At 37.5% G+C, this 17,943-nt stretch overlaps 3 protein-coding genes across 4 annotated transcripts; 2 read left to right on the forward strand and 1 right to left on the reverse strand.

Annotated features, from left to right (window-relative positions):
• The first annotated feature begins 46 nt into the window (after positions 1 to 46).
• On the forward strand, positions 47 to 6,607 carry LOC113741157 (plastid division protein CDP1, chloroplastic). Of its 2 annotated transcripts, XM_027268635.2 has the most exons (12): positions 49 to 584; positions 1,239 to 1,352; positions 1,748 to 1,885; positions 2,153 to 2,257; positions 2,350 to 2,472; positions 2,573 to 2,941; positions 3,162 to 3,257; positions 3,339 to 3,458; positions 3,829 to 3,894; positions 3,966 to 4,727; positions 5,243 to 5,433; positions 6,221 to 6,607. In XM_027268635.2, exons 1-12 carry the CDS (start codon positions 240 to 242, stop codon positions 6,303 to 6,305), a joined length of 2,514 nt encoding a protein of 837 aa, XP_027124436.2. In that variant the 5' UTR covers positions 49 to 239; the 3' UTR covers positions 6,306 to 6,607. The 2 variants fall into 2 exon arrangements, with proteins under 2 accessions (XP_071903519.1, XP_027124436.2); XM_072047418.1 differs by lacking the exon at positions 6,221 to 6,607 and having other exon boundaries at positions 47 to 584; positions 4,944 to 5,354.
• An 879-nt stretch (positions 6,608 to 7,486) lies between these two features.
• On the forward strand, positions 7,487 to 13,401 carry LOC113741900 (dolichyl-diphosphooligosaccharide--protein glycosyltransferase subunit STT3B). Its single transcript, XM_027269559.2, has 7 exons — positions 7,487 to 8,000; positions 8,721 to 9,234; positions 9,818 to 10,354; positions 11,013 to 11,467; positions 12,246 to 12,368; positions 12,800 to 12,859; positions 13,013 to 13,401. The coding sequence occupies exons 1-7, from the start codon at positions 7,621 to 7,623 to the stop codon at positions 13,140 to 13,142; spliced, it is 2,199 nt and encodes a 732-aa protein (XP_027125360.1). The 5' UTR covers positions 7,487 to 7,620; the 3' UTR covers positions 13,143 to 13,401.
• A 507-nt stretch (positions 13,402 to 13,908) lies between these two features.
• Positions 13,909 to 17,739, reverse strand: LOC113742763 (E3 ubiquitin-protein ligase RING1-like). Its single transcript, XM_027270713.2, has 2 exons — positions 16,475 to 17,739; positions 13,909 to 14,153 (listed from the first exon to the last, which is right to left on the reverse strand). Exon 1 carries the CDS (start codon positions 17,649 to 17,651, stop codon positions 16,476 to 16,478), a length of 1,176 nt encoding a protein of 391 aa, XP_027126514.1. The 5' UTR covers positions 17,652 to 17,739; the 3' UTR covers positions 13,909 to 14,153; position 16,475.
• Between the last annotated feature and the right edge of the window lie 204 nt (positions 17,740 to 17,943).

Here is a 17,943-nt window from a genome sequence, read left to right on the forward strand (position 1 = left end):
AAGTAATTATTTATCTTTAATTAATCCAAAAAGCGAAAAGAGCAACGGTTGAGTGCCGGGTGTAACGAAGCAAAATGAAAAACCCATAAAATGCCAAAAACCCTTCTCTCCTTTTTCTCTCCCAACAAAACAAATCCATCAAAAATCCTCGAAAATGGCTTCACCGATCCACAAATTCCTGTGATGAAAACTCTAATCTCTCTCACACTGTCACACACTAAACAACAGTAGATTTCCGCATGGCGACTCTTCATCTCCCAACTCCGTCCCACTGCTGCTGTGCGTACTTAAACACGCTAGATAACAACCACAATGACATCAGGAAGAAGTTGAAATTTTGCGGTTATTTTGATGTAAAATGGGTGAATTATTCGTCTATTTTTGGTTTGAGAGCTGGGATTTTGAATCATAATAGAGGATTGGTGATTTTGAGTATTAACCGCCGTCGGTGTTGGAGATTTTACGCCAATGCTGACCTCCGGGTTGTTGTGGAGAGTGGTAGTGGCAGTAGAAATAATATCAATGTTGTTCATTCTCAGTCTCCCATCGTTCCCTCTGCTGAAATACCGGTCACTTGTTACCAGGTCTTTTTCAACTTTTTTCTACTCTCTGATTTTCTTATTTTCATGCTGCATGAATGTGTATTTTTTCCCTTCATATGTAGGCTGGCAGTGTTTTGTTTAATTATCAATGTAAATTTTTGGAAATGTAAATAAAAAAAAGTGGTGGATTTTAATTGTTTATGTTCTTATTTACTGTTATTATTATTATTACTGTAAGAAAGTGAAGATACGGGAGCACTCTGGCTAGTACTTTTTGCGTCAACAACTATTTTGATGATTTGTTTTCCGGTATTTGTTGGTTAAAATGAAGAGTAATTGGGTGAAAACGTAAGGAGTACATATAGCTTGATGGTTCCGGGAGATGGTTAGGTAGAGTTAGTCCTAATAGGTTAAACTTGGAAATGTATATTGGGGTGCTATTTGAATGGTTAAATTTTGGAGGAGAAATTGAAAAATGAAGTTCAAATAGAAGAGATATAGTAGAATTGGATAAGCCAATGTAGTGATTTGTCTGAAAACTACAGTTTTACTTGATTATAGGTGTTTCAAAATGCTATTTTTCCCGTATTTCATAATTTAAACTATAGCGCCAATTTGCTGAAATGATTGAGCACCAATTTACTGTCTAAATTAGAGGCATTTTGATATACTCATTTTACTTTATAAAAACTGCAGATTCTTGGTGTTTCTGATCAAGCAGAGAAAGATGAAATTGTTAAGTCTGCAATGCATCTGAGGAATGCACAGATTGAAGAAGGCTATACTGCAGATGTTGTTGTTAGTCGTCAGGTAGGGTCTGCTATCTCTGGTTAGTATTTGTTCTGTGTTACTACAAGTCATTACCAGTTTCTGTTTTCTAAATGGCAAGTTTAATGAGGTACTCCTTTTTCTTTTTTACTTTCCTATTAACTTAGAGAGAAAACATAGAAGATAAGGGTTTCTCTTTTTCCTTTCCTTAAAGATAGTAAACATGCTTTTGGAAAAAAGTTTTTCTTAATGGAGCTTCTATCATTTGATATGGTCATTCAATGTGCGTGGCTTTCCACTGGTGATATGATTATTTTCATTTTCTGTTATTTTTTTCCTTAAAGCTTTTGCACTTGGGATCTGATTCCTAAGAATACGTCATTAGATATTTGTCTTACTTCATTTCCATGTTAATATTTTATGCCATCATGTCACAGAATCTTTTGATGGATGTGAGGGATAAGCTTCTTTTTGAACCAGAATATGCTGGAAATACAAAGGAAAAGGTCGCACCTAAATCTTCTCTACGAATTCCATGGTCTTGGGTGCCTGCTGCTCTTTGCCTTCTTCAGGAGGTATTGTGATTGTGCAGGCATATTTTACTTAACTTTCTCAAACTGCATGCAGCAAAGGTTCATACCTGAGCGTAATTTTATTCTCTTGGATAATAAATTGCATTCTTTGGTTCCATTTTTTCAGTTCTTCATATGTTATGGTACATAATTCATTTTGTGAGCAATGACTGTATGCCAATTTTCGGCAATATTCTACAGTTAAGGTACTGAGTTGGGATTTCCTTTTTCTCCCCTGGAATACTGATTTTCTCAGTCTATTTGATCTAGGCTGGAGAGGATAAGATTGTTCTTGATATTGGACGGAGAGCCTTACAGCACGGAGATGCTAAGTCTTACATTCATGATGTTCTTTTGTCCATGGCACTAGCAGAGGTAAGAGAATGAACAGGTCAGACCTGTGTGCTACTTTTTAAATTGGCAGTTTTGTTATGCATCCTTTTCTTAATATAGGTGCTTTCTTGAAGTGTTCGATTGCAAAAGCTTGTTTTGAGAAGAACAAGATTTCACAAGGGTTTGAAGCTCTTGCCCGTGCTCAGTGTCTTCTTAGGAGTAAAAGTTCACTTGGGAAGATGACACTTTTGTCTGAGGTAACATCTCATAGTTTCTGCTCTATATCTGCGACAAAACACACTAATCAAAATTAATGATTCGGAGAGGATTTAATCATTTTTGTGAAATTTATTTTAGATTGAAGAATCTCTGGAAGAGCTTGCACCAGCTTGCACACTGGAGTTACTAGGCATGCCTCACACACCTGAAAATGCTGAACGGAGGTCAGGAGCCATTTCAGCTTTACGTGAACTGCTTAGGCAGGGCCTTGATGTACAAAGTTCTAGCCAGGTACAAGACTGGCCAATTTTCTTGAATCAAGCGCTCCGTAAGCTCATGGCTACAGAGATTGTGGAACTTCTTCCCTGGGAAGATCTTGCTCTTACACGAAAAAATAAGAAATCTCTAGAGTCACAAAGTCAAAGAGTTGTAATTGATTTTAATTGTTTCTACGTGATTTTGATAGCTCACATTGCCCTTGGATTTTCAAGCAAGCAGAAAGATTTGGTAAGTTGTTTCTCTTTACTTGAAATAAAATGTGTCTTGCAACATTCCCAGGGAACTACCTACTAGTTTGTACAATTATCTACTATGGCGATTAGCAACAATTTTTCTATTGGACACATAACTCTATTGGTGTTTATGTTCAGTACATGCTATTGTGTGTTGACAGAGACTTGACAGCTTAGCATATTTTATTTGTTTTGTGGTTTATTTTTCCTTTTAGATTCACAAAGCGAAAACAATATGTGAATGTTTGATATCGTCAGAAGGGACTGATTTGAAATTTGAGGAAGCATTCTGCTTGTTTCTTCTTGATCAGGTATATTTTATCTTTACCCTTTCTTTGTGGTACTTAATAGTCATACTAATACTGAGCCAAGGTTTGAGTCCCATTATGCAGGGTGATGAGGCAACTGCTGCTGAAAAGCTTTGGCAGCTTGAGCTGAACTCAAGTCCTGCTGCACGGAAGTTACTTTCAGATAAAGAAGCCAAAGATGTTTCAAATTCAAGGAAATCACTGGTATCGTTCTCTGGCTATCATGTGATGTATAAAAACTACTACTTATGAAGTGCATTATTGTTCTATTCCCGGGGGGGAGGGGGGGTCATTTTTGTCCTTGTTTTATTGTTGCAGTTCAGAACTACTTATGAGAGCAATATCACATTGGAAACTTAATTATCATATGCAAAAAAACTGCTGTTGCCAATATATGGCATTTGTATCTTTTGGATAAACTCTTGTGTTAATTGTAGTTATATAGAATTTCAGTTGTTCTATTTGCAGTGTCACTAGTTATCTTCTAAGCTCACCTCTGCCTCTCTTCTTTCCTCTCTCTTTATGAATGTCTATATGTATCTATCCCTTACCACATTTTCTTCTAAATTGCCAGGAGACATGGCTGAAGGATTCTGTACTTCAGGTCTTCCCAGATACTCGGGAAACTCCACCATCTTTTGTAAGTCTCTTGGTGATAACATATGATGCTAGTTGTATATCTAGGGCCAGGATGTGATGTTCTTTGTACAGGTTATTTTCTTTGCAGGAGAAAAGCAAACTTCTGGGAATAGGCAACCTAAGAGATCTCTTCATACAACATCAAATATGAGCCACCAATCACTTACATATCCGCTTGTGTTGGATCGAAAAGCTTTTGAAGACAGCATTCCATCTAAAGACGCTTCACGACATGTAGGACCAGCAGTAAAGCAGTTAACCCCAGCCAATCTGCAAGGTCCACTGACAGAAAACAAGGCCAATAGTGGTGCCAATGTTGACGTACCTATTCAATTAAAAAGAAATTTGGGTTCTCACCAAAATAAAGCCTGGGACATTTGGTCAGACCCATATACTGTTGTTAGGAAGTTGATGTACATTACATCTTTGGGCTGCATTATTTACGCTTCCTTCAGGCTGATGAACATGCACTTCTACAAGATGGGAAACAGTTCTAGGTGGAGATTGAAAAGACCAACTACATCAAGCTCCATTTCCTGGTCTAAAGATTTTTCTCTAGATGAAAATGAGAGTAAGAATGCCAAGAAACTTAAGAAGTTCCTTTCAATGCTTAAAATTCAGATGAGACCCCAGCCAGAAGTTGTAAGTTTGCAGAAATCTTGTCTTGCTGCTAGTTTGTCATCCTCTGGTGTTGGAGTGCTCAGGCAGCCAATGCCTGTGGAAGAAGCTGAGACTCTAGTTAGGAAATGGCAAGATATTAAAGCTGAAGCGCTAGGACCTAACCATCATGTACAGAGACTCTTTGATATCCTTGATGAGTCAATGCTTGGTCAGGTGAGCTCTATATGCCTATTTTGGCATCATTTGTTTTAGCAGAAATCCTTGATGGTCTCCTTGTTAGATTGCATGAGCAAATACGCTATTCTATCAATGTTTTAAGTGCTTGTTACTATTAGCATCATTATAATTATGATAATGTGAAGTAGTTGATAATATGACCCTTTCTTTGAACTAATATTGGTTCTATGATTTATTATCTATGGGCTGGAGACTGAAAATACTTAACTGGCAAGGCAGACGATCGTCCTGACAGTAAAGAGATTACTACTGTTGAGCAACATTAGTATTGGACAGGACACACCGGAGCTCGAAATTTGAGATTGAACTTCTCTAATTCTAACTCTCTGGAATTTGATGACAAGATCGTTCTATCAACACCGCAGGCTAACATCTCAAACATGAGCTATTGGACAAATTATTCTAGTCTAATTAAAAGTCAGGGGCTTGAGTTTAGAGTTTGGCCTTTTTGTGTTTGCTGTTAATCAGTGTTTATTCAAAATATGAAACAGTGGCAAGCTTTGGCTGATGCTGCGAAAGCCAAGTCATGTTTCTGGAAGTTCGTTTTGCTGCAATTGTCAGTTCTGAAGGCAGATATTTTAACGGATGAGACTGGTAATGAAATGGCAGAGATAGAAGCAATCTTAGAGGAAGCTGCTGAACTTGTAGATGATTCTCAGCCTAAGAATCCGAATTATTACAGGTACTTGGAAATTAAGCTGCCAATCACTTGGGTATGGCAAGTGGACTTTTGTATTTTGATTAGATATCAGGATGCAAATTCTGCATGTTCTTCTTTTCTACTTGCTTTGTTTGGAAGGTAGTTGGGAAGTTAACGGCCTTAAGGTGATCAGTAATGTTTAAGACCTGTGTTCTTGAGACACACACACACACACACACACAGAGCATAAACACATGGAGATAAGCAGGTGCATCTACTATTCACCTAAAATTTCGTTCAAGCTCTAGGAATCCAGTATTATAATTTTCCATGCTGCTTTTTACTGTTGTTTGTGCACTGGGTTCCAAGACAAAAGGTTATTTTAAATGTCTTTTTTTGAATCAAATTGTGAGATTGAATAAGTATGAACCGTATTAATGATGCTTTAATTTAGGTAAACTGTAAGCAGGACTGAAGGGTTTATGTTGTCCTGCTCTTCCATATCTCAATGTTACAACTGATCTTTTTCCTTAAAGTTTAGTATCTAAAAGCATGATGTAGTTAATAAAATAGAAACAAAAGAAGAGTGCCAGAAAGGAGAAAAATGGAAACCAAGCTATTGCATCTTTAAGAGTTGCATCAGTTTAAATTTCATGAGTAATTTTAAGTGTTTCTTTTTGTCTACCACCATCTATTTTTCCTCGTGTTACCATGAACACCATATAACTGTATCTTTATATACGTTATATATATATATATATATATATATATATATATATATTTGTATTCTGTGGTCTGTCATAGTTCTTAAAGATTCCTCTTGTTGCAGCACTTATAAAATACGTTATTACCTGAAGAGGCAATATGATGGTTCTTGGAGGTTCTGTGAAGGCGATATTCAAGCTCCATTATGATATTAGCTTTTCAAGGAAACGAAAGAATGTTATTTATGATTTATTTTCCCTTGTAAATGGTAGTGATATTTTGAAGTAAAGCTGCATCTCGGGATGGAGGATGATTTTACCCTACTTCCTTACTCTAGGTGATGATTGTTGAACAGAACTGCTCAGAGCTTTCCATTTATTTGCTGTCTCTGAAGCTCGTCCAATGATAGGAGTGGCTAACATGTTATTTGAGAGGTTATAATCGAGAGATAGGAATTGATTTCTGGTTATTTAAATGATTAATTGGAAAAGTATTCACTATTCTTCGTTCACTTGTTGATATTCGATGGATCCCCACCCTGACTTTTTGATTCTATTGTTTAACTTTTTCCTATTGAGAATCCAAGCCCCATAGTAGGATCATGGGGAAATGAAAGGATTTTAGACGGGGGATTGAAAGATGGATGAATCAAATTATTGGATATTCGAATTGTGTTCGATTTGGTAATAACTCATTCGATTGAGTTTGGTTTATCAAGTAATCATTTCGATTGAGTTTGGTTTATCAAGTAATCAAATCAAGGCTGAACAATATTTTATGTTTAATAATTTTTAAAGTCGGTAAAGAAAATTTTCGTTCAAATTCAGTTCGGTAAATAAATAAATTAAATTTGAATAAAATTTTAAACTCGTTAACATAATCAAACAAGTTTGAACACCGGATATTCGATCTGATTAGATTCATTTTTTGACTTGAATTTTTTATTTGATTAGATTCATTTGCGTCTTCATTTTTAGACTTAAATTTTAGAGTCAAATTAACGATCTCAAGGTGCATTGACAACAACTAGCAATTATGTCTAACAGATAGATTAGCTAAAAGCCCTTTGTCCTCTTTGGACTGGATTCCAATTTCAGTTGATCCTTTTTACTTTTTCGAAAGCAAAAATGCAACATAAAATCCAATTCCCACTTGATCCAAACCTCATTTTTGGGCTGCCTTTATCCAGCCCGTCAAGCTTCCTAGTCAAATGTACAACTTCCTGTCCATAACGTACAACCCTGTAATGCATTTGTCTTTTACTGAGATTTAGCTCAAACTCGAATGTCAGCAGAGGAGCAGTAGCAGAAAAGACTGAGAACAGTAGCAGTAGGGGTTTACTTACTCACAAACAAAACAAAAAAGGCAAACAACCATGGAATAAAACTGCCCTCCAAATCACCCAAATTTACCAAAAAAGCCACTCCCCTCTCTGCTTCCAGCTCACTTAAAACCCCACAGCACTGACTGAATTGAATTATCCATCAGATCAAATTTTCAGAAATTTTTTTTTCTAAAAAAAGGATGGTGGCGACGACGGTGAAAATGGAGAAAGCGTCAGATCCGATGTCGAAGCTGCAAGCATTATTATCAATGAAGGCTTGGAAGCTGAAGACGAAGCAGCAGGAGCTGTTAATTAGGGTTTCGATCTTATTGTTGGTGTATGTATTGGCGTTTATTACCCGACTTTTCAGCGTCCTGAGATATGAGTCGATGATCCACGAGTTTGATCCGTATTTCAACTACAGAACGACGCTGTATTTGACTCAGAATGGGTTTTACGATTTCTGGAACTGGTTTGACTCGGAGAGTTGGTATCCGCTCGGTAGGATCATCGGTGGGACCCTCTATCCTGGTCTCATGGTCACTGCTGCCATTATCTATTGGACCCTCAGATTCCTCAGGTTTTTTACATTTCTTCTCTTTTACTTTTGTTTGATTTTTTTTTTCTTTTGTGTAGTCTGTACTAGTAGTGAATTGTTGGAATTAAGTTTAAATTGCGTGGAAATTTTGTTATTGTGACAGTTGTAGATGATTGGAGTTAAAATGCTTGGGTTTCTTGGTTGAAAGATGGTAAATTTGTGCGTTTTCCAAGTTAATTTTGAGTGTTTTAGTAAATTCGGGTGATGAAAAAAAGATGAATCTTGTTTAGGGTGATTTTGGATGTTAGTTACTAGTAATTTTATTGTCTACACTTATGTTTGATTAAAATTGTGAAAGTATTCCTAGGTAAATTAGGTTGTAGTTGGAGGAGATGGTGAACGGAAATGAATTAGACTTTTAGCTGTATGCAGTTCGTCTGCATGTCTAGAAGACATGAACGTGGAAATTATCAATACTCTGAATTCCATTTAGGGCTGTTCTTTTACTAAACAGAGTGTGATTCCTCAGGTTCTGGGCTTTTTTGGTGGTTTCTGATGTCCAACTTTTGTTCTTTGAACTCCAAAAACAGCATAAAGTGTGTGAGAAAGTAAACTGTTTGGAAGTCTCACTGTCTTAAGAAAGCATGTACTATGGAGTATGAAATAGTTCAACAATCTTCAAACAATAGGCCAGCAAGCTTTTCTGCATGTTCTTGATTCTATTGTATCATGTAGTTAAGGATGTCTGCAATCACATGTCAGGTTTGCTGTGCACATTCGTGAGGTCTGTGTGCTCACTGCACCATTCTTTGCCTCTAATACTACTTTGGTCGCCTACTTCTTTGGGAAGGAGTTGTGGGATTCTGGTGCTGGGCTGGTAGCGGCAGCATTAATTGCTATTTGCCCTGGTTACATTTCAAGGTCGGTTGCAGGATCATATGATAATGAGGGGGTTGCTATCTTCGCTTTGTTGCTTACATTCTATCTCTTTGTTAAGGCGGTGAAGACGGGGTTGCTTGCTTGGGCACTGGCCTCAGCTTTTGGCTACTTCTATATGGTTTCAGCATGGGGTGGTTATGTGTTCATAATTAACTTGATTCCACTCTATGTACTCGTTCTGTTGGTCACGGGGAGATATTCAATGAGATTGTATGTGGCTTATAATTGCATGTATATACTAGGGATGTTGCTTGCAATGCAGATTCGTTTTGTGGGTTTTCAACATGTGCAGTCAGGAGAACATATGGCTGCAATGGGAGTGTTTTTCTTAATGCAGGTAGATATGGAGATTCTCTCTTCTTTGGTTATGTAAAGGAGTCATGATTTAGCTAATATTATGCATAACAAGAGGAAGAGCAGGAAAATGTAAAGTAGAACCTGATCAACTTTTGCTGGTTACTGACCACCTTAATTTAGTTTTGTGGTCATAAAGGTACATTTACATTTCATGGTTCAGTCAGGGAAGTAAATAATTAGCAGCAATAAGTAGATGGCTTCTCAATATCCATAACTTGTTTGTATGATATTGTAGCAACTGTCTCATAAAACACACTTCTTTGGTTCTGTTATCCCCTCCCAAACCACCAAAAGAAGACCAGTTCCAAAATGTTATGTGTAAATTTTAGCTGGATGATAGCCAATGTGATAAATTTTTTTCGTACCTTTGCACCATTGATAACTGTATGGTATCAAACAAAGTTATGTAAATTCAGACATTTGGGTAAACATGAAAGCGATAAAACATGCATATTTCCGTTCAGATTTGGTTTTTAAATGTTATTTTTCACTGTCTAGTTTCATTATTATAGTTATAGTTGCATACCATGGAAAACCTGGCTAAGTTCAACTCTTCTATGCAGGTGTTTTACTTCTTGGATTGGGTTAAGCACCAGCTAAATGATCCAAAATTATTCCATGCTTTCTTGAGGATCACCGTTTCCTCTGCTGTAGGTTTGGGTGCTATTGCTTTAGGACTTGGAACTGCATCTGGCTATATCTCCCCTTGGACGGGTCGATTTTACTCCTTATTGGATCCAACATATGCAAAGGATCATATTCCCATTATTGCATCTGTATCTGAGCATCAGCCAACAGCATGGTCATCTTTTATGTTTGATTTCCACATACTTCTCATCCTTTTCCCGGCAGGCCTATACTTCTGCTTTAAACGGCTTTCAGATGCCACCATTTTCATAGTGATGTATGGTCTCACAAGTATGTATTTTGCTGGAGTCATGGTACGTTTGATTCTTGTCGCTACACCAGCAGTGTGCCTTATCAGTGCTATTGCAGTCTCTGCCACCATAAAGAATTTAACTCAGCTGGTCAGGGAAAAACCCAAGACCACTCATAGTGGTTCTGCCAAAGGAACGACTGGCACAAAAACTTCGTCTAAGGTGAGACCCTTGTTCCTATGTTGTTTGGATATGGTGGATAACTTTATTTGACAGCAAAGGAAAAGGATTATAATTGATGGAGCTTTGAAGTTCTCCATTTGAATTTTCTAATTCGAACTTCTAGGATATCTCCTTTTATAGATTTATATGTTTCAGTAGCATTGACAAAAGTGGGTACAATTTTGCAGAGAGCATCTGGAAATAATGAGTAACATAAGCAAAATGTCTTCATTAATTTATTATTGTTTTCTACTTTTTCTTTTCTAAGAGCTGCTTTTCTCAATTTTGTTGATTTCGGTTTTTGGCACCTCAAGGGAGTATATTCATCTGCCATAATTTTAGGCTTCTTGCTTTGGTTAGTTTTCTGGAGCATTAATATGGTGAAGTTTTAGGTGTATTGGTACATGAATTCCTTCCTTTTAACTAGTTGCATTATACCAAAGACAATCTCATGACGTGTGAAATTTTTGGCTGCTTCTATATGGTTAAATGCCAAGTTATGTGGATAGATGGCATGCTATTGAAACATTAAGGTGGTATCAGTACATTTAGTTTTCTTTTTAGTCTTTGAATTTGATTTTATCTTCTGCTTTTGTGAAGATCTACAGAATATCTTCCTTTTTTGCTAGTATTATTCTCATGGCTTTCATGAAAGCAGGGATCATTTGATCAATCTCTTCCTTTCCAAAAAAATGGTGCTATTGCGTTGCTGCTTGGTGTATTTTACTTGTTGAGCAGATATGCTATCCATTGTACTTGGGTTACATCAGAGGCATATTCCTCGCCCTCGATTGTCTTGGCTGCAAGGGGAGCCCATGGAAACAGAATCATTTTTGATGATTACCGGGAGGCATACTTCTGGCTGCGTCAGAACACCCCTCCAGATGCTAAGGTGATGTCTTGGTGGGATTATGGCTATCAGATCACTGCCATGGGAAACAGGACCGTGATTGTAGACAATAACACCTGGAATAATACACATATCGCAACTGTGGGGCGTGCAATGTCATCTTATGAGGATGAAGCGTATGAAATAATGCAATCACTGGATGTGGATTATGTATTAGTTGTATTTGGAGGTGTGACCGGGTACTCTTCTGATGATATTAACAAGTAAGGATAAGTTCTATTCACTGTTGTTTGCAATTAGGTGAAAGACACACACACACACACACACACGCTCTCTCTCTTTCTCTCTCCCACTTTTTTTCAGTAATCCCGTTTCCAACATCTTGTGAAAGATTGCTTTCCCCCACTTAGGCTTTTTGCCAACATCTTGTGCTGTATCAGTGTCAAATGAACAAAGTATTCAGGTTTCCTCCTTGGTTTTTTCTTGCTTGATTTTTAAGTGAATGGTAGGGATAAAAGCTGTTATTTGGTTACTTCAGTATAATCGGATACATGTATTCTGGCACCAAAGGGAAAATCTGTTAACAGCTAAGTTGTTAGGATGTAGAATCTCTCAACTATTGTAATTGTTGGCTAAATGCTTGGGGTCATTACATAGTAAGGTTGTATTGTATACAAATTGATTATCTACTTCTCTTGTCCTGATCATTCCACCTCCTTGTCTAAAAGAAGGAAAAGATAATGATCTGTAGCAGTTTTATTCTATTTATACCTATTTAGTGGTACCGTATGTATCTTTATTGGTAGGATTCTGTCAAAAAATCTTGCATGTTGCTTATCAAGAACTAGACTTGGGTATTCATCAATCAAAGAGAAAAAAGAGAAAAGAAATCAGCACCTTGACTGTCATGGCCAACGTTTTAACTGATATGTTCTCTGTGTTTAATGGATATTGTCTTTTGTATTTTAACTGATATAATTCTCATTTGTCCTCTACCCCCTATAATTCCATTATTAATTGAAATAAATGGTGTTATTTCAGATTTTTATGGATGGTGAGAATTGGAGGAGGAGTATTTCCTGTAATCAAGGAGCCAGATTACCTTGTTAATGGAGAATATCGTGTTGATAAGGGAGCTGCTCCAAAGATGTTGAACTGTCTTATGTAAGTTGTTTGATTTTTCTGCTTTGCATGTGCAAATATGGACTTTACAGCGTCTTTTATTTTTGTTTGTGACATTTACTTGTCTTATATGCTTCAATCAGTAGAAAATTTACTTGAGAAAGAATTTAATACATGGAGTTTTTCTAGATAAGTGATTATAAATTTTGGAGAGTAAGTTGAATTGAAACCAAAAATTGGATATTCACTTTGTTTTTTGATATATGAAATCATTTTGGCTGCAACTTCTTATACCCCAAAAAAAAATCTTATACTAATTTTGTGGATGGACAAAGTATTTGCTTACAACTAAGATATTACTGTGGAGTGGGTATAAGAATCTCTTTTCTATAACACTATGATTGGAGGAGCAAAGTAGATGTTAATGCCTCTCTCTCTCATTTGCTGTTAATGGTTGTTTATTGGGCCATCAGGTACAAACTGTCATATTATCGCTTTGGTGAGCTGACAACTGAATTTGGCAAACCACCTGGGTAAGTCAGTTTTTTCTTTGGTGTGCCATATTGTTGTTGGAAGGTCTTGCCCCCAACCAAAGTGCTTCGATTGGCATCTGAAATAATTTTATGCTGATTTCTGTCCTCGAGGAGCTGCTAATTTATTGCATTGCCCCTTTTTTTTTTGTGCAGATATGATAGAGCAAGGGGGGTTGAAATCGGAAACAAAGACGTAAAGCTTGAATACTTGGAGGAGGCATTTACAACATCTAACTGGATTGTTAGAATTTACAAAGTCAAGCCGCCCAATAATAGGTGGTAGAAAACATATTGGTTGCTGCTCATCCAGCCAAAGGGCGATTTACAGCCCCCTCTTTCCGCGGGACAAAAAGATATTCGATCAGTGTTGAGTCAACAGAAGGCGTTAGATGGAACTAAATAGCACAATACTAATTTATACTTGCTTTTTGTAACATTCGGAGCTGCATTTTTCTGGGATCCTCCTCATTTTGCAGAATCTAGTAGGACAACACTTCATTTAATGTAGTCAATCCTAATAGTCTGCTTCCGAAGTTCTCAAATTCTTTGCTACGAAGTGCTTTGTCTCTAGCCGCTTCTTTGAAGTTTTGAAGAGTCACAAATTTAAGGTTTTTCGCGATGCACTTTGACTGATATTTTGCGAATTCTAATCAGCTGAGACTGCCTTCGTACCTTGTATTAAGCGTTAAAGCGGTGGTTTTTTGATAATGCACTTACTGACATTAGCAGAGGCCGTTTTCCCATCTTCTATGAAGCTTTAAAGCGGGTGTTTTGTCCGAGAGTCCCCAGCCGGAGTCCCCGACGCTGGTTAATAATGCATGACAAGTAGCATGATGGTTTGCTAATAACCCACTAATGCATTTTGCCATTTTCTTTCCCTTTGTTAGTGGTTCACTAGAGGACTCGTTGGAAAAAGATATAAAAGAGGCTGGCTCTAAACCTAAGATATCCTGCGATCATTATTTTGAGAAGGAAACGAGAGAATCATTGCATTAAACAACATTCATATCATACCTATACGCAAGCATCAAATGGAAGCCGCTACTATCTACGGTCTAAATGCAGGTTTTGTCCATAAATTGACACATACAACGTAAAAGTACCCAAAAAAAATTTCAAAAAGGTGATGTACAAAAATTCCAACATGTCCATTTGGAAGAGAGAACAATAAGGCATCAGATTTCCTCATTATTACAATATGCAATCATACACTAAGTTGCATCTATGACTAATCCCTTGTATAACAAAGTCCATCCATTTTCAACTCGGTACATGCAGCACCCTGATGATGCTCCTGCCAAAGGAAGCCATGAAATAAAAGTCTATAAGCAAAAGGTCATAATTAATATAGTCATGACAAGACCATGTTGCAGAAGAATCAGCTTGTAATGTGACCAAAACAACCAATGAAACACGCAAGTTCGAAATCCAAAATGGATTCATGTAAAAGAGCTTGAAGAAGTCTTAAACCATGACTTCTCAATGAGTGACGGTCATTGTGTTGCAATAGTTAATCGATAAAACTTCATAGACTATATCTTTTTTCTTTTTCCCCTTTTTGTTTTGCATAGAATAAAATACTTCAGCGAGATCTGCGATAACAAGATTTTTTCCATAAACTACAGAAACAACTTATTTTTATCAACCAGCCAAGAACATTGAGGTCACCAAATCTTAGTCCCTCCAGGCCCCTCCACTACCATAAAACCAAATACAACACCTAACAAAAATCATTTTCGACCTGAAATTACCCAATAAAACGCAAAAGCTGGGATAATGTATGCCAAGTACAGATAACTCCAACTTATCATACAATTAGTTTACAATAGTAAATTCTATCATCTAGCACTGGAAGTGAACACTCATGTCCAATATGGGCACCTCAGCAACAATTAATGCTTGCAAAACAATAACAAGGAGACAACCTAGAATGCAGCATCCATTAGTTCTCACCACTAGATGCACTGAAACTAAGAAAAGCATGCACCAGAAAGGCACAAGTAATCACCAAACTGATAATTGGTTTAGAAAGCTAATATAAAAGACACATTCTAATACTTGACTTAAATGTAAAGGGCATGCAAAGAATGAAAACATGATGACAAGAATTAGATCACCTTATTACCATGGGAACTGTATCAATGGTCTAACATAAATGCATAACCACAACAAGTAGTGTACATTGGTAAGCCCCATATAGATACTTAGCATTTATGAAATGCATAGTCAAATAAACCTAGGAAAACAACAACATTCTTTTCATCAGGTAACTTCTTGGAATCATCAGGACATTAATCTTGGAGCAAGAAATTTAAACCACAAATTAGCTTTTATATCATCCTTCAAATTTGTAGAAGACATGCTCCAAGAACTAAAGAAAACAAGGAGAGCCAAAAGAAAAAGCATATATGGATGTATTGTCACTAATAAATCATTCCAACACAGACACACCAACATTCCATATACCTGCACAATAATCGTGTACCCACACATATTTAACATTTCCAGCTGAAAATGTTAGTCACTGTGTACATGGTATGAAAGCAACATAATATTCCTACTTTAAACTTCATAAGCGCATCTCTACGCACCTAAAACAAAACATGCATCAAAAGAACCAATAACGGGTGTTTTTCTGTTAAGTTCAAAGAATTAAATGACAACTGAGACCTAGAAAAGCCAGAAGTTTATGAAGTAAATATACATCTGTTCTCTTTAAAGTAAGATTCCGTAATACTTTACGAGAAATCAGATAATTTATAGTTAACATGATGGATAATTAGAGAAATTGAAATGGCTCTGTAAATAATATTTTGAAACACCAAACCTTTACAGGCTAAGAATCCCCGAGAACTTCAATCTCAATGAAAATTGTGCTAAAAGAGAATCCTGAGAACCTAAAATGCTTGCCCATAGATTCTTTATCAAAAGAACACATATTAAAGAACTATGGCTAGTAGACAGATTATGGTTATGCGGCCTTCCAAATGCAATTACAAAAGGTATGGCTTAAGCTTATGTGAATAGAATCGAAGTGACTTCGACTGGCATCATTCACCACAAAATAATACAAAAAAAAAAAAAAAGAAAAAAGCTTGGACACGCTCCTCATATGTACCAGAAGAATAAGCATGTGTTTATAATTCTGAGATGTTTTTCATAAGAATGAATTGCATTTGACTTCAACCTTAGACCTGGAATTAGCACGAATACAACCATTAGAAAGTAGTAGAGACAGATTTGTGGAACACTCTGTGAAACCAGCAAAAGAAATAATCCAGGACTGTAGCTGCAGCAGACAATACATTCAACTAGAACACATTTAAGATCAGAAAGTACACTTGAACCATAAATGTCAATTTTTTAAACAAGCATCCATGTATCATACTATCTTTGTCTGCTGACATCAAGAATAATAACCTAAATCCTGTATAGTAATACCCTTTCAAAAGACAACTCGAGACCTGAAAAATATCAAGTGCTGGTTCTTCATACTATAATTCAAGCACAGAATGTACTCAAATATTAACAAACAAGAATACAAAATTACAAGAAATTATGTAAAAAGACAATCACCAAAACATAAAGAGCTCAAAAAGTACAGCACCCACATACTTCAATCAAGATCCTCCATTCTAGCTTGTCCTCCAGAATCCGTATTTGACCCTCCACTATTGTTATTGTTCTGACGAGAACCATTATTTCCTCCATCACTATTTGCAGCTCCTCCACTTCCGCTGGTCTCTGCAGGGGATCCAAACCCTCTGAACAGCCATGGCAATGATATCCTAAACCTCCTCTCTACCGTCCTCGGTGTCTGTGGAGTTTCCTGGTTCACTGCACCACCACTTAAACCACCAGACCCTGTACCTAAATTATCATCAGTACGAATATTAATACCAAAACTTCTAACATTGCTAGTACTATTATTTCCACCTTGCTGCCCATTTCTTCGGCTTTCATAATCAGGGTCATCTGTAGGCAACTCATACCGACAAACCGGGCAAGAGTTATGCAACTCCAACCACGGTAATATACAATCCGAATGGTATATATGCTTACAAGGCATCTGCTTTGCCTCCTCATCAAGCAAAAAGCTGTCCTTACAAACTGCACATTGTGAAGAATCCGATGCCAACAACTCCTCTGTCATTTTTACGGTAGGCAATCCTTCCACAGCAGACTTGGACGCAGGCGGGGTCCCATATCTATTCGGATCATTCTCCGCTAATTGTTGAATCAACTGCTCCAGACCCGGTCCAACAAAATAATCCCCAAAATTCCCGGGAAGTCCTCCGCCGCCGCCGAAGCCAATCCCGACACCACCTCCAGGGTTGTCAAACACAACCTGGATATTCGCCCCGCCAGCGCGGAGATTATTGAGATAATTGTTGAGAAAGGCGAAAGGATTAAACTCATTTGGAGATTGGGCAGGGTGGCCCGCGGCCCCGCCGAAGAGGGCGGATAGGTCAATCTCTCCACCACCGCCGGAAGAGCTGGAGAAAATAACCGGAAACCCACCTCCGCCCCCACCTCCACCACCGCCGCCTCCGAAGATAGGAGGGAAAAATAGGTCAGGACCGACGGCGGGAGGCGATGGTGGCTCGTCGGCGGATTCGGATTCTTCTAGAAATCCGCCATGACAATTAGGGCAAACTAGTTCCGAGGTCGGAGAAGGTGAAGGAGAGATAGTTACCGTCCGTTGGCATTGATAGCAGAAGTAATTTTGCGGTGCCGTGCCGCCACCGGCTCCTCCGCGGTCACCGCCTCCAAATATTCCCGCCGACGACATTTTCTTTTCCGATAAAAGAAAAAGAGTGAGAGAGATTCTGTGTCAAAGAAAAAAAATTTTATTTTCAGTATTCGAGTGCTATTTACCACTTTAGTCTATTTATATATATTTGTAGAAAAAGTTGGGAGAAAAATAAAGGAAAACAGAAATATCTAATAATTTAAGGATTTATTACTGGAGTTGAAAAAAAATAATTTAAGGATTTATTTGAAAGGACGTACAGTCGGGGGAAAAGGATTGGTTGAGTGCTGAAGTGATGTCCTTTAGGTGCTATAATTGGTGAATGGGTATA

Source organism: Coffea arabica, chromosome 4e, assembly GCF_036785885.1.
Source record: "Coffea arabica cultivar ET-39 chromosome 4e, Coffea Arabica ET-39 HiFi, whole genome shotgun sequence".
Classification (NCBI taxonomy): Eukaryota; Viridiplantae; Streptophyta; class Magnoliopsida; order Gentianales; family Rubiaceae; genus Coffea; species Coffea arabica.

Bases quoted from the DNA above. Each gene is read 5' to 3' on its own strand.
- LOC113741157 (XM_027268635.2), top strand. From the start codon at position 240: ATGGCGACTCTTCATCTCCCAACTCCGTCCCACTGCTGCTGTGCGTAC. The intron at 3,258-3,338 runs GTATATTTTATC...CCCATTATGCAG, and splicing joins GCTTGTTTCTTCTTGATCAG to GGTGATGAGGCAACTGCTGC. The intron at 5,434-6,220 runs GTACTTGGAAAT...CTCTTGTTGCAG, and splicing joins AAGAATCCGAATTATTACAG to CACTTATAAAATACGTTATT.
- LOC113741900 (XM_027269559.2), top strand. From the start codon at position 7,621: ATGGTGGCGACGACGGTGAAAATGGAGAAAGCGTCAGATCCGATGTCG. The intron at 9,235-9,817 runs GTAGATATGGAG...TCTTCTATGCAG, and splicing joins GAGTGTTTTTCTTAATGCAG to GTGTTTTACTTCTTGGATTG. The intron at 10,355-11,012 runs GTGAGACCCTTG...TCATGAAAGCAG, and splicing joins GCACAAAAACTTCGTCTAAG to GGATCATTTGATCAATCTCT.
- LOC113742763 (XM_027270713.2), bottom strand. From the start codon at position 17,651: ATGTCGTCGGCGGGAATATTTGGAGGCGGTGACCGCGGAGGAGCCGGT.